This window comes from Gorilla gorilla, chromosome 14 (assembly GCF_029281585.2).
Source record: "Gorilla gorilla gorilla isolate KB3781 chromosome 14, NHGRI_mGorGor1-v2.1_pri, whole genome shotgun sequence".
Lineage (NCBI taxonomy): Eukaryota > Metazoa > Chordata > Mammalia > Primates > Hominidae > Gorilla > Gorilla gorilla.
Genome location: NC_073238.2, coordinates 48,127,229 through 48,143,343, shown reverse-complemented (window position 1 = coordinate 48,143,343; position 16,115 = coordinate 48,127,229). Strand labels below are relative to the sequence as shown.

The window sequence follows — 16,115 nt, the reverse complement described above, 5'->3', positions numbered from 1 at the left end:
AAAAAGTTTTAGGGTCATTGAAAATACTAACAATATTCCAACTGGATTAACATCACTGAAAACACTAAATATGTTGTTACATTAAGTTTACTGTTAACACAAAAAGAGCAACTACTAATAATTAGGTAACAGTTTAGCAAATACTTTGACACTTCTGTACCGACTATAGAAAATTAATACCTAATTATAGCTAATGTCTCAACTATCTATAATTGTTGAAAATACAAAAAGTAACTCTTTGAAACAGAAATTCAATCCCTAGTCCTCTTCCACATCCCCAAAATAGCAAAGATCTAAGAGAGAACAAAGAGAAGTCTGCTCCCAGCACTAGAATGAAACTGATTCAGAGAGTCAGTAAAGCAATGAGATAAGCAAACTGAGTTTAAGACACAAAGTCAAAACTCCGTAAACTGATGACTTATTATAGGTATTGAGCTGTCATTTACACCAATGTTATTGCTTTGGCACTTCAGTCAAAGACCTCTCAAACCAAGAGAAGTCAATTTAGGCTGAATCAATGTTAATTTCAATCACCCCAAAAGCAATCGGCTTATTCTCCAATTGCTTATCTATGCTTCAGAAGAACTCACGATGAGAAAAACAGGTCAAAGCAGTTAACTTTATTTTCTCAAACAGCCACTAAGTTTTCCCAAGTCACTACTATTATTATAGATCAATATACCTACAGTGTTGCTCTTACGATCATTTTCCTAGCCAAGAATCCAAAACATTCTCCATTTGTCTCTGGAATTAACACTCCCTTTGTTTCTTTGATCAAACCCATTCCCAACAACCTTATTTCTCTTAGTTTTCTTTGAGATGCCTAGAGAAAATAATAAAACCTATCTGTTAGGGTTGTTTTAAGGATTAAATGTAATAATACAGGTAAAGCTTCTCACAAAGTGCCTGCTACTGAAAACAAGATACACATTAGCTTGTAATGCTATTCCTCCTGCTCCATTCGGTCTCCTCCCTCTCCCTGAAATGGATGTTCACTCTTGCCTCTGTGTCACTGCCCATGTTGAATATGCCTGACAATATCCTCAATTCTGTTCTCCTTTAAGAACTCATACAGCCCCACAGATCATAGCAGCTTACCCAATTTAGCTCCCAGAATCATTTCTACACCACTTAATACTTAACAGCTATTGCATGAGTTTTCAACGCCTCTCCAACAAGTTCCTAATTCTTATTATTGCATGATATAGAGAATAAAGATATTGGTTGGTGAACTATTATAATACCTCTAATCAAGAAATTTAAACAAAGAGAGTGACAAAGAAAGATTTGGCAACCCAAAGTCAATTTCTGAAATATTTACTCCAAACACTGTAAACTTTTTAGACACACTGCTCATCAGTAATGAATGAGCCAACATAATTAACAAAAATTTACTGACAATACAATGTACTGTGTGTACATCAATGAGCTCCCTAGAGCTAGAAAAGGTAAATACATTGTTGAAATTATTTGACACTGAAGGCAAAACAGGAAGGGCTCTAGGATTCCCATTTCAAGCAGGGCAGCTCCACTTTAGTCTGTTTTATAAACTGTGCTTCCACACGTATCAATTTATTTCAAAAAACGGTTTCAATCTTTTAAAAAAAGAAAGCCCAAAACCAATTTCTCTAAAAATACTTAATTTCTATATAGTAGTAACTTACCTAGGATTAACTTCAAGATGGTAGTTACTTGCAATGGTGCTAATTTCAATTTTTTTTTTAGATGGAGTCTGTGGACAAAGAAAAAGATATTTTTAACATTTATTTATTGCCTATTTCCCCACTCTTTTGTATTTTCATTGGTTTTCCTTTTATTACACAAAGTAAAACTTGAGATAACCACCATTCATGTTTTAACTTTGTTAATCCCACTCTTTTCTCAATGTGCAGATAAACATGTTTTTATATAAATTGGGTCAATCACTCATCCTGTTTCATTGTGACTACTTTTTTCTTTTCCTTACCTCCAGAAATCCCCAAACCAAATCTGTATACCATCTGAAATACAGATCATTGCAAACGATCTGTTCCTTTCAGTCTTTTCCATGTTAACACAAAAATAAACATACACAAATGTATTTTCATGGAGTGTCAATGTTTCTTGTAAAAAATAAAAATTAAGAAAAGGAAATCATACACGTCTCTGTGTTTTGCTTTTCCTACTTAATATATCTTGGCAATCCCTCTCAGACAACTGGCACAGTGTTATAGTCACACACCAACCTATGGCATGGATGTTGCAAAGCTGGTCATACTGATGGACATTTTGTTTTCTGGACTCAAACAATTCCACAATTAATATCTTTGTACATATGTTGCATATACTGCTTTCATTTCTATGTAAGAGATTCCCAGTTTTCTGGATTGAAAGGAATGTGTTTTCTAACTTTAATATAATACATGTGTGTGTATGTGTGTATGTTTTGACCAGTCTGCTTCATAAAACAGTTTAACAATTCACTTTTCCACTGGCAACACTCTTCCCCAACATTCCCCATCTACAGTAGGTTTTATCATGCCTTTCAATTTTTCAGTTTGGTGAGTATATAATAGACTCACACTGCTTGACTATCACAAAGGTCAAACATCCTTACATGTGTTTAATGCCTCTTATATTTTTCTCCTGTGACTATTTGTTACAGAAGAATCTATTTTTCAGTTTTCTACCAGATTGTCTTTCTGTTGCCAATTTGTAAAAATCTCTTATTTACACAGTCCTTTCAAATATTTTGTGACAATCTTTTTCTATTGATTTTATGTATAATTTCTGTCATAGCAATTTTTCAAATTCATATATCCAGGTATCTACTTTTCTTCTATAGTTTCCATGTTTTCCTACAAAAGGTTTTATTGACCCAGGAGCAATTCATATAGTCTAAAAAATTTTAATCGAAGATATTTAGTGTTTCATTTTAAGTCTTTAATTCATCTGGAATTTACCTCTATAAATTGTATGTCATAGGGACTCAACTTCGTTTTCTCTGGATAGATAACTAGCTATGATGACACACTCTGCTGGCTTATCCTCTTCCACTGATTTGAAATAGCACCTCTATCACATTTCTAAGCTCTCTTTCCAGTTTCACTTGTCTAATTCTCTACTTTCATGCCAATATAATACTGTTTTATTTACAACAGACATACAATATGATTTACTATATGGTAACACAAGCCCTACTTCACTAATCTTTTTTCATAATTACTTTAGCTAGTCTCAGAAATGTACTGTTCCATATGGATGGACTTTAAGATCATTTCATACAATTGTAACAACCACTTGAATTTTAATTAGAATTTCATAGAAATTTATAGTGTCACCCGGGGCAAACAGATAATTTAAAATATTAAGCCACCCATCTGGGAAGATGCTGCAACATTCCATTTGACTGGCTGTTTATTGTCCCTCTGTAAGATATTAGTTTCTTCTGACACATCCACACCATTTTTGTTAAATTTGTCCCTATATATTTATACGAATTTCCACAACATACAACCAGCATCTCAAACTCAATGTATCTAAATATATGCTAATCAACACTAGCCTAAAACCCAGTTACCTTCCTGAAGATTCTGTTTATAGCACTACCATCCACACTCAGCATATGATTTTTTCAATGCCTAATATGTAAAGACATTTTACCAGAAGATATGAAGGATATGAAAATGAATATATGTTCTCGACATACAGTCAAAACAAATACAATCTTTTCAAAGTAAAAGATGTATAAACTACTACAACCAAAGTAAAACAAAATAAGTACTATTAAAAGTACAAACTACAAGTTGTAGAAGAAAAGTTAATTCTAATGGGGTATGAAAAGGAAGGATACATTTCAGCTAGATCTTAAACATCATCCATAATGGAAGAGCATAAAAATGTGCTACATGGTATGAAGCTGGACATCTTGGCAAGGGCAAGATCACAGGAAGCCTCTCAACTTCCCAGAGTTGCAGGCCTCCTTTCCCAGTCAGTCAGTTGCCCACTCTTTACCAAGTCACTTGATACCATGTTTAACATTTTTCTCAAAATCATTCTCTTTCTTTCCATCCCCACTACTGTTCTCAGAAAAATGAAGTCTGGAAACCTGAGTTCTAATTTCAGCTAAGACATTGTCTTATTAGGTAATCTGAAATTAATCTCACCCTCTACATTTTACCCCAAACCCTCTGTTGCTCTTATTTCCTACCTAACATAAATGGCTTTGCTCTGGTTATAACAGATCCATAATCAGTAGCTCTCAAATCCTGTGCCCCAAGACTACCTGTGGAATTCTTATTTAAATCATACATTAGGAAGCAACTGAGTTGGGGGGGACATATATGACCAAGACTGAAAGTCCCCGCTATAAATTACTTTCAGGGCCTCAAAGTGAAATGCTTACTGTAATGGTCTGATGTTCAATTCTCAATTTTTCCACTCCAACACCATAAAGTTCACGTAGAATACACATAATTCTTGTCTTTTTTCCAGCACCTGATGGTCCATACACTAACAGATGAGGAAAGTCACCACACTGCACCTGAAAAAAAAGAACAAGGCATTTTTCCCTAGTCAAACTGAACTGCTCTAGGTAGAACCAAACTACTTTTTAAGTAACAAATATTTTATGTGTCTACCCATGAAACTCCCAGTTCATGAGTAGATACACCCAAGTTTTTATATATGTGTAAAACTTGGAGTTTCATGGGTAGATACACAAAATATTGTGTATCTTTTATATATATATATATATATATATATACACACACACACATATATGCTGAAATGTTTACTATTCGCCTGACACTAATTTTGTATAACTTATATACGTGACAGCACATGCAAGATACAAAACTAAATGCTAGAAAGCAGGAACTCCCAAACCTGACTATCAGAATCTCCTAGAAAACTTTTTAAAATAAAGGACTGACTGATGAACAGACCCTATCATCCATGAGATTAGGATTCTGTAACTCTGAGATTCAGGCCTTTCTTACTTCGGACTATTAGAAACAGTCCCTGTGATCACAATTCAGTGCATTTGGTTTCTTTGGGAGGTTACTTGTGAGATAAAGGAAAACTTCATAGGAGAGTGGGGATGCAAAACAGGGAAAGGAAGGCAGCCAGTAAGAGTGTGTTGTCAAGTTGAATGGCTCTAGGTATCTGTGTTTGATCCTGCTAGGGAAACTCTTAAAGCCAACATAAACACCCACCAGAGTGTTAACCCACCCAAAGGGTGGGGAAGCTGCCGTACGATTATCTCTGATGAGTTCTTTCTTGAAGCCTGCTTAGAAAAGTGGATGGGGGAAAAGAAAGAGCATTAATTCCAGGCATTTCAAATCTGCTATGGGTGTCACAGAGAGAAAAGCCCTCAGGCAAAGTACAGATGTACAAAGTTAGAAGTCAGAAGTCAGTCTGTGTGCACTTAAAAGCAAGAGGACTGGGTAGGGCACTAACAGTATCTGCTGATGATGAGTTTTGCAAAAGCTTTTCCGGTGTTTCTGATGATCAGTCTGGTTTGGGAACCAGTGCCATGAAGGCTATAAAGATGAGTGGGTGACAGACCTTAGCCTCAGGAGCATAAAATCTTGTAAGGTGAAGTTCTGTAAATAACCATTATTGAAAAAATGGAATACGTATCTTAAGAGAAGCGCTTATTGTAATGAATTTTAATACTTTGTAAACTCATCCATCTCTGTCACTAAAAAGTCTCAAGGAAAAGAACTATTCAATCTAATATACTGCCTGGAAAATGGCAGGTGTCCCACAGGCACATACTGCCTTGTTTTTTAAATTTCAATCTAATCAAAAATAAGGGTTATGCTTTAAATGTTTCATAGTTTGATTAAGCTGCAAATAAAAGAGTAAACAGGTGAACATTTCTTAAAAGCAAATTTAACACATAAGACCATTATATTAAATTCATGTCCAAAATATACATTCCAAATTCTGTACAACAAAATGTGGCCACAGAAAATAAAATGTATTCTATCACTAGGAAAACTGAAGACAAAGCTATTGATGGAAAATGTAATTTGTCTATAAATGATGGATACTGCAGTAATCAATTTATTTTAAATTAGTATACATGCAGTATCAATAAAAAGACCAAAAAAAAAACCTTCAATCTCACAACACTATCAACTAGTCTAATGACTTTCACGTGTACAATCTTTTCTTATTATTTCTTATTTTTAAGATGCACTTAATTAAATAGTATCTGTAAATCTAAGAAAGGTCGGTAAGGGAAAACCAGGGTATTGGGCAAAAACGTTTCCATCAGCATCATATATTAATTTGAGGTCCTTAAAAGGAGTGGATAAATGTCTTCCACAGACACTTTATTCTCCTAAAGATCCTTCTTTACTCTCTACTCCCTGGAAGATTCAGTTCGTTCTCACAAAATATTGCCATTGGGCACTTTTATCAACTACAACAGACAAAGAGGCATCAGGATAGAGGGGAGAGGATCTTTCACAAAGCTCTAATCTCAGCCACGCACGGTGGCTCACGCCTGTAATCCCAGCACTTTGGGAGGCCGAGGCAGGCGGATCACCTGAGGTCGGGAGTTCGAGACCAGCCTGGCCAACGTGGTGAAACCCCGTCTCTACTAAAAAAATACAAAAATTAGCCGTGCGTGGCGGCGGGCGCCTGTAATCCCAGCTACTCGGGAGGCTGAGGCAGGAGAATCGCTTGAACCCGTGAGACGGAGTTTGCAGTGAGCCGAGACCGCGCCATTGCATTCCAGCCTGGGCGACAACAGCGAAACTCCGTCTCAAAAAAAAAAAAAACTAATCTCAGGAACGTCCTAATACAATTTATTTGAGAATTAGAAATGATCTTTGGAGTAAATACATATTTACAACACTTTACTTGTAAATGACGACAATGACATCGAGAAATCTTAAGCCAGCTAGAAAGTAAATCACATGGTGTCACCTCCGCTCAAAATGCTCCAACGGCTTCTCGTCTTATTCTGAGACTGACTGGGTCTGCACCCCAACTCCATCCCAACACATACACCCATCTCCGATTACCCTTCCCGCTGGTTCACCACTATCGGCTACACCGGCCTCCTGAGGTTCTTAGGATATGCCGTGCACATCCCTGCCCGGGAATTTTGCACTTGCTGTCCCCTCTTACCTGTTCCACACTTAGCTCGGATTTCTCTATTTATGACTTTTCAATTTCCTTCAAGTCTCAGCTCAGATGCCACTTCTCAGTGGAGCTTTTCTTGTTTAAAAATACAAGCCAGCCTCCCACACCTTTTCCCCCCTCCCTGTGTTATTTTTCTCCATAGCACTTATCACCTTCCAATGCGGGCGGCAGAAGCACTGCTCCTCAGGGGGGCGCGAAACCCCGAGCCCGGGGGCCTCCCCTCTCCCACGCTCCCGGCCCCCGCAGACTCACCAGGTTCCGCAGCTGGGCCGCCTGCTCCTTGTGATAGTCCAGCCGTCCCAAAGAGCAGGGCCGATACTTGTCCACCCAGAGGCTCATGGCAGCTCGAGCTCCCGGGGGCCTACGCTTGAAAATCCCGCGCCAGCGCGTCCTCCCCACAACACAGAAACAAGTTTTCCCGCGAGCTCCAAATCTCGTGACGTCACTACCGGTCGCGGCCGCGTAAATGATTTTGGACGGAAAGGCTACGGGGGCCGTGTGCAGACAAAATCAGCTGCCGCGTCGATGCCGTCTAGTTCTGAAGTTCACTGCTTTATTTATTTTCTCTTTGTACGCACCGTCTATTATATTCTAGAAATTATCAAGCGGAATTGAAAATGTGGTTCTGACCCTTTTGGCGTCACATCCGGATACCTCAGAGAAGACCGTTCCTTTCATTTATTCATTCTTTCATTCACTTAATTCATTAAACAAAAATTTACTAAATATCTGCTAGGTGTGGAACTCTGTCCTCGGCACTAGAATATATACATTCAGGGTTTCACTCACTTGGCAGGTACCCAGTAAAGCTTCATTGGATAAATCGCTTGAAAATGTCTGATCTTCACTATCCTTCGTTACCTCTATTCCTCAATATTCTTATTGAATTAGAAACAAAAGAATCAAGAGCATGGAAAAACTACCGAAATGTGGTCTGTAGGGGAGAAGACATGAGGTTAATATGCATTCTAAGTCTAGAATATTTGAAAGCCCTCCAATTAAAATGTGTAGAAGCGTCTGAACCCCTCAGAAAAATATTCTGCATATGAAGCTGATATGCAACTTTTGAAGTTCTCTTCAAATAGTGCCTCTCAAAATGCACTTTACTCATTGTACATAATATTAATTCCTTATTTAATATATGCTTTTATTTTATGTATTATTAAGAACCCTAAGTCCTGTCATTTGATTGCAAGGTCTTACAGGCAGGAAATGATTTCCAAATATACTTAATAACCTTTCACCAAGGTGCCTCTTACTCATTTATTAATCAATAATTTATCATGCTCTTCTATGAATCGTCATATTACATGAATTACTCCTGCAGGTAAGGTATTATCCACACCACCAAATATAAGATTTAATCCCTGTTCTCGAGAAACTTTCTATAATAAGCCTGGAAGGCTTCTGCCTCAGGGCCTTTGCAATCACTGTTTCCTCTTCCTGGACTATGTTTCTCCAGTCAGCAGAGTTGGGTCCCTCATTTCCTTCAGGATGTTGGCTCAAGTATTATCTCCTCACCGAGGCTTCCCTGACCACCCTATTTAATATTGCAAAAAAGCTTCATCTTCTTTATGCTTCTCTCCTTTTGAATTGAAATGGAGGAAGTGTTTGAAATGAGAAGGTAAAGGAAATCAGAAGCAGGGATACTGAATTGTGGTCTATGTGTGTATCATAATCATAATGAATGATAATGGAAATAAGTACTGAGAGGAAGAAAGAGAAGAATCAAGTGCTAGAATGATCAATAATTTGGCAAGAGTGACCACAGGCATGACAGACAACTTCAATAAGGAGCAGTGGTTGATGGTCTCTACCATGAAGACATGTCTCTACCATTGAAGCACATGAAGACATGTGCTTCAATATTGTTGGGGGTTCTGAGGAAGGAGAAATAGTGTGGTGACCCAGGAAGTCCAGTTAAATTTGAATTTCAGAAGCTTTTTCATATGTCTATGGCAAAATTTATTACAAATGATTTTTTCTCATATAAGTATGTCCCTGGCAATATTTGAAATTGTAATAAATATTGCCAGGGACATACTTATACGAGAAAAAAAATCAGCCTTTATCTGAAATTCAAATGTAACCAGTGCCCTGTATTTTATCTAGCAATTTTACTTCAGACTCTTGAATATATAGGATATGAGAAATTGCTACAGAGGAAGTAAAGTCCTCGGGGTTGGTAAACTACAGCTGCAATCAATTTAATGTTTAATGACTCTGGCCCTCAGGTATCTTAGCTCTTTTTTTTTCTTGAGATGGAGTCCCACTCTGCCGCCCAGGCTGGAGTGCAGTGATGTGATCTCGGCTCACTGCAACCTCCGCCTCCTGGGTTCAAGCGATCCTCCCACCTCAGCCTCCCAAGTAGCTAGGGTTACAGTTGTGCACCACCACACCCAGCTAATTTTTTGTATTTTTAGTAGAGACAGGGTTTTACCATGTTGACCAGGCTGGTCTCGAACTCCTGAGCTCAGGCAAGCCAGCTGCCTCGGCCTCCCAAAGTGCTGGGATTACAGTAGCGAGCCACCATGCCCGGCAATCATATAGTAATTGTAAGTTTAATTTTTTGAGTAACTGCCATACCGTTTTCCACAGCGGCTGCACCACTTTACATTCCCATGAGCAATGCAAAAAGATTCCAATTTCTCCACATCTTCACCAACCAACAACCTTTTTAAATTTTAGTCATTCTGGCAGGTTTATAGAGAAATCTCATTATGATTTTAATTTCCCTAATGATAAATGATGTTGAGCATCGTATTAATGATTAGAATATTCTTTTGTAAAGTGACTATTCAAATATTTTGCCTATTTTTATTAGATTGTCTTTTTCTTATTCATTTCTTTCCTTTTCATGCATGTATTTTAAATATCTTTTTCCTACATGTGGCTTGGCTTTAATCTCTGTTAATGGTGTCTTTTGATAAATAGTTCTTAAGTTAAATATAGTTCAGCTTGTACTGTTTTACAAAATCTTTGCCTACTCCAAAGTCTTGAAGATGTTCTTCTGTGAGTTTTTCTTCAAGTTTTATGGTTTTGCTCTCACATTTAGATTTTAAATCCACCGGAATTTATTTTTTTGTATGCCTCCATACAAAAAAAGTCTAAAAGGTCAAGGTACATTTTTTTCCATGTGGATATCCAGTTACACCAGCAGTGTTTATTAAAAAGACCTTTATTCACTGGACTGTAGGGTCACCTTGTCATAAATCATGTGACCTTGTATGTGTGGATTTGTTGTCGAACACCCTGTTTTGTTCCATCAATCTATTTGTCTATCTATGCACAGGTACCACACTGTCTTGATTACTATAGCCTTATAATAGGTCTTGGTTTCTGGTAGTTTGACTTCTATTCTTATTCAAGATTATCTTTGCCAGTTTTTGTCCTCTGCATTTTCATATAAATGTTAGAATCAGCTTGTTAATGTTGCAGAAATCTTGGCTGAGATTCCGTTTGGTATGCCTAGTTACAGGGAGTTAAGTCCATGTCTGAACTTTGTGGATTTCACCTTGTTGATCTTCAAAATCATAAAATATAAATTGTTCCACTTGAGCATATTACAAACCACCTATTTTACTGATGCTTTTATATACGCAACTACAATTCTAAAACCAAAAAAAAAAACACTTTACTTTCTGTATGATTTAACTGTGATATATATTTAACACATCTTCAATTACCCTTGCTACCTTCTTAAAAGGTAATATGTTAAAACTGAAAATACGCATTCATAGGCATTTAAAAGGAAATTTTATTTTAAGTGAAATGGCATGAAAAAACAATTAAAACTTTAAAAACACAAAATGTGATTAAATATCCTAGGGGTAAAAAGACAGGTTCTTTATTCCTTTGGGGCTTTGTTTCTCTCATCGCTGATGTTATTATCATCTTGATGTTTGAAATATGACTAATCTATGGCCTGTGAGAGACAAACCTTGAACACGGGAGATCCCACAGTGGAGCAAAGTGAGAGGATGACCCAGGCGACAAAGACAGAACAAGCTTGGAAAACCACCAGTCCAGGCAGAAGCAGGAGGATTACTGTCTTCAAGAAGATAAAATTAATACCTGATACGCTTGCACATACTGAGATGAGATTTACTCCTATAGAAAAGAGTTTAGTAATAAATTAGCAAGGTGTGTGTTAAACACTAAGTCAAAGACAAAACAAGACAATTACTAATAGCAGAGTACATAAAAGGTACAGAGTTGTTCCTCCGTGTTCATGAGGAATTGATTCCGGAACCTCTACAGATCACCAAATCCATGGATGTTCAAATTCCTTATATAAAATGATGTAGTATCTGCATATAGTCTACACACATCATCTTGTATACTTTAAATTATCTCTAAATTACTTACAATAAGTAATGTAAAGAAAATGCTATGTAAATAGTTGTTATTGTTTTTTATTTGTATTATTTATTGTTGGTTTGTTATTTTTTGTTGTTGTTTTCTGAATATTTTCAATCGATGTTCGGTTGAATCTGTGGATGTGGAACTGGGATATATGGAGGGCTAACTACATAAGGAATAGATAATACATGAGAAAGGAAATTTTATAGCGTTAGAATATGCTCAACTGTGAATAATATTTACATAATCCAAATAATGTAAACATTATGGGCTGGGCATGGTGGCTTACATCTGTAATCCTAGCACTTTGGGAGGCCAGGAATTTGAGACCAGCCCTGACCAACATGGTGAAACCCCGTCTCTACTAGAAACACAAAAATTAGCCAGGCAAGGTGCCGTATGCCTGTAATTCCAGCTACTCAGGAGGCAGAGGCAGGAGTATCACTTGAACCCGGAAGGACTTGAACCCGGTGTATCACTTGAACCCGGTGGAGGTTGCAGTGAGCCGAGATCATGCCACTGCACTCCAGCCTGGGTGACAGAGCAAGACTCCGTTTCAAAAAAAAAAAAATTGTGTATTTCTCTAAGAAGAAATTATAATATAAAAATAGGGGGAAATGAGAGGAAAGGAAGTGTGTACAGTTGTGAGAATGGAATTGTATGAGAGGTGAGACCTCATCTCCATAGAAGGAAATTGATAGCTAAACAAGCAAAATCAAGAAGTAGTAGTATTAGCATGTTATTAAGAAACATGGAATTGACGCCAGAATACACGTGTGTGCATGCACACACGCACATACACACGCACACAAAAAGAGTTGAAAGTGTTTTCTGGGCCGGGTGCAGTGGCTCACGCCTGTAATTCCAACACTTTGTGAGGTCGAGGCGGGTGGATCACCTGAGGTTAGGAGTTCAAGACCAGCCTGGCCAACATAGTGAAACCCTGTCTCTACTAAGAATAAAAAATTAGCCAGACGTGGTGGTGGGCGCCTGTAATCCCAGCTACTCTGGAGGCTGAGGCAGGAGAATCGCTTAAACCCAGGAGGCAGAGGCTGCAGTGAGCCAAGATCGTGCCACTGCATTACAGCCTGGGCAACAGAGTGAGACTTCGTCTCAAAAATATAAATAAATAAATAAATAAATAAATAAATAAATAAATAAGAACGTGTTTTCTCTGGGAAGCAGACATGAAGTGTCAGGGCAGAGACCAGGGGCAGAGGATGTCATTTTTTACAACAAGACTTGTGGAAACTTTTGACTCTTTTACTTTGATAAAAGTGAAAGGTAAGTAAAAAATTTTAAAAAAGATTAATTCAATGTGAATCGCATGAAAATACTAGTCTCTACCACCACACATATTAAAGTTATTTATTTCAATGTTCATAACAAGATTTCTAGAGGACCCATCTACCTATTCAAGGAAGTCAGGAAAGATTTTTTTGAGGAAGTAACACTTAGAATGAGGCTGGAGCAGTAGAGTAGGCCAGAAAGAGAGATGGAGAGTGTATCTTAGGATAAAGGACCAAAAACAGCATAGTCCTGAATGGGGAAGTGGCTGGACTTCTACCGAAAGACTTGCAGGACCTGACAGCAGTGCCCATGGAGGAGGAAGGAGGAGATGGGCTGGCAGGCCAATGAAGAGACACGTCGGGCACTCTTCTAGGTTTTAGTAAGGATTTTCTGGTCTTCCTTTGGAGTTTCCTCATGTTATCTCACAGTTAATGTAACAGGATTCAGCCGTTTTTTCCCAGCTTCAACATTCTACAATTCTAAATCTCCAAGCAGTTTTCCCAGGGATTTTGCGTGGGATTTTGTAATAAAAATCTCTCTGCCTGGACTCAGGAGAAGTTTCCACCCTGGCCCAGGCTTTGTCCTTGCCCCTTTGATTAACTTTGGGCCAGTCCCTTTTTCCACTAGGTCTGAAAGGACTCATCTGCAAAATGCAAGGTGGCTCTAGATAACCTCTACGTGCCCTTCAAGCTCTCACACTATCACTTTGCTATTATTCTCTGTGCCTTTGCCAAAAAGAATATCCAGTTCTTTAAAATATTCACACTTTTATGTGAAACTCCTACCTTGCCCAGGATCTTTAACAATTGCTTAACATTCCAATTTTTTAGACATTTCTATAAAATGGAATAGCTATACCAATAAATGCTAGTTTTAGCAAATGGGACGTGTAGACAATTGGTCTAAGATGAAGGACCATCAAATACTATTTCAATCACTTTTTTACAAATATATAATTTGATTTCTTTCTCTTAGAAATTAATAATTACAATGTTAATTTTATTGTAAACTTGATAATTTTAGAAGCATAATGCTTTTATTATAATCAGCAGCTCATTGACTAGTCAATTATTTGATGATTTTTCTGATTCCCATATATCTTCTGCATCCTTTTTTAACGAAATGTTTCTTATAATTATTATTATTACCACTAGCTTATATTCTGAAATACTTCAGCCTTTCAGTGTTATGGAACAATCTGGCTTGATTTAGATGCATCTTTGTTTATTCCGTGGGTAAACTGGACAGGAAAAAGCCATTCACTCACCTCCCGATTACTAGATGCCTAGTAATGTGCTTAACACTGAAAATAGAAATAATAGTAAGTTTCATGTACCAACAACAAAAGAACTTTAACTTATATCTCTATTAATAATTAAATGATATAAATTTTTACTCTAGGCATTCAAACTGAAATCTAGTAGGATTAGAACACAGATATGTAGAAATGGAGTCATTTGAGATTTGACAGAATCACAGCAATATGAGCATAACAGGACCATTACCACTTGACTTTTTAGTCCACTGTCTCACCACTGAGCCACTGTGCAAGTCCCTGACTGACAAATATTTAACTATTGCTTGTGTTAATGGCTAATGCCAGACAGTGAGTAACCACCTCCAAGTTACATTTGCTGCTTTTTCTACAATACTCGAGTTGGAAATTGTTCTACTTTTTTTCTGGTTATAAGGCAACAAATGTTCGTTATGGAAAAATTGGAGGAGAAAAAAGAGACAGGTATATATTTATCTATATTTATATTTTTTAATTTATTTTCTATTTTTTGAGACAAAGTCTCCCTGTGTTGCCCAGGCTGGAGTGCAGTGGCACGATCTCAGCTCACTGCAACCTCTGTCTCCCAGATTCAAGTGATTCTCCTGCCTCAGCCTCCAGAGTAGCTGGGATTACAGGCATGCACCACCATGCCCAGCTAATTTTTTATTTTCAGTAGAGACGGGATTTTGCCATGTTGGCCAGATTGGTCTCGAACTCTCGACCTCAAGTGATCCACCTGCCTTGGCCTCCCAAAGTGTTGGGATTACAGGCATGAGCCACTGTGCCCGGCACTTTATATTTATATTTTAACCTGCAGAATCTCTAATGCAGTTAAGTTAGCTTGAGTCCCATATTTGCTTATATATATGATAAAGAAATCTGGGATTCCAGTATCATTGCTATTGGATTTCCAGAGTAAGAAATTACTGAATCTATAATGAATGACTGAATAATGAATATATGTCTATAATGAATATATGATCATTTATATAATGATATATAAAATGATGAATATATAATTCTATAATGAATCTATGATCATTTTCAACAATATTTCTGTCCAGCAACCTAGGCACTATACCAAAACAACTTTTATCTGCTTAAATTGCTGCTACACACTCTATGTTACTTTTTCATTTTGTTGGAATTTGAGTAACTATATTGCTGTCTCTGGGATTAAAAGAAAAATTTACTTTTAGATTATCTAAAATCATATTCCTTCAGATTTACACGTTGTTCTCTGTCAGTTGTAATATGTCCTTTGTATCAAACTCCCTGCAAAAAGTCAGAACCTGAAGCTTTTAAATCCCTTGGTTTCTATAATTACCTCTTGTTTAGAGTTGCTTTCATAATTTTGCTTGCTTTCATATTTTGTTGCTATTACTGTTTATAACTGCCTCCTACCACATATATAATAGTAACAATACTCTCTCAATCACCTTTCTTCTGTAAAAATTCAAAATAATACATATTTAATTAGGAGATCTCTAAATAGTACCTTTTCTCTGAAACCTATAAAGATTTGGTTTTAAAATATATTACAATAATGAGTAAGAGAAGACAGTAAGGATCAGAGAAAAGAGTGAAATACAGCAAAGAATTCCAGTCAGCTGCAGAAAACCTCAGAATTTAATTATAACGTTCCTCTGCAAAAGGGCCACCCTTGAGTACTATCAATGAGTAAATCAGTTTATGCATACCGTGAAGGGGGTGCAAGATGAATTAGATGCAGGCTCTGTTCTCAAGGGCTTATGGAATGATAAGCATATATGCAAATAACTCTCATGAAAGCAGTAAGTGATAAATGCCTTAATGTAGCTTCAAACATTTTTATAGAGGTTCAAGTTCAATTACAGTTTGACTGACTTGGGGAGGCTTCATGGAGGATCTAGCATTTGAGCTGGGTTTTGAAGGACACATAGGTAGGGTTACAAAAGCCATCCCAAGGGAGGATATTACTGGGCTAGGAGATTGTAATGAGCAAAGACCCAAATGTGTCAAAACACAGAGCAGGATTTTCTTATGGTAAAAGATATAAAGGAGAGAT

At 37.2% G+C, this 16,115-nt stretch overlaps 1 protein-coding gene across 2 annotated transcripts in view; it reads right to left on the bottom strand.

Moving 5' to 3' along the window:
• The window catches only part of RFC3 (replication factor C subunit 3), a 34,049-nt gene extending 25,445 nt beyond the window's left edge, over positions 1–8,604 (bottom strand). Inside the window, exons 1-3 of one of the 2 annotated variants that reach the window (XM_004054362.4) lie at positions 7,393–8,604; positions 4,385–4,522; positions 1,665–1,732 (exon numbers count right to left, since the gene is read on the bottom strand). In XM_004054362.4, the coding sequence (XP_004054410.1) occupies positions 1,665–1,732; positions 4,385–4,522; positions 7,393–7,479 (293 nt within the window). In that variant the 5' untranslated portion in view covers positions 7,480–8,604. The remainder of the gene's footprint in view (positions 1–1,664; positions 1,733–4,384; positions 4,523–7,392) is intronic. The other variant, XM_019039922.4, reaches the window with a different exon arrangement.
• Between the last annotated feature and the right edge of the window lie 7,511 nt (positions 8,605–16,115).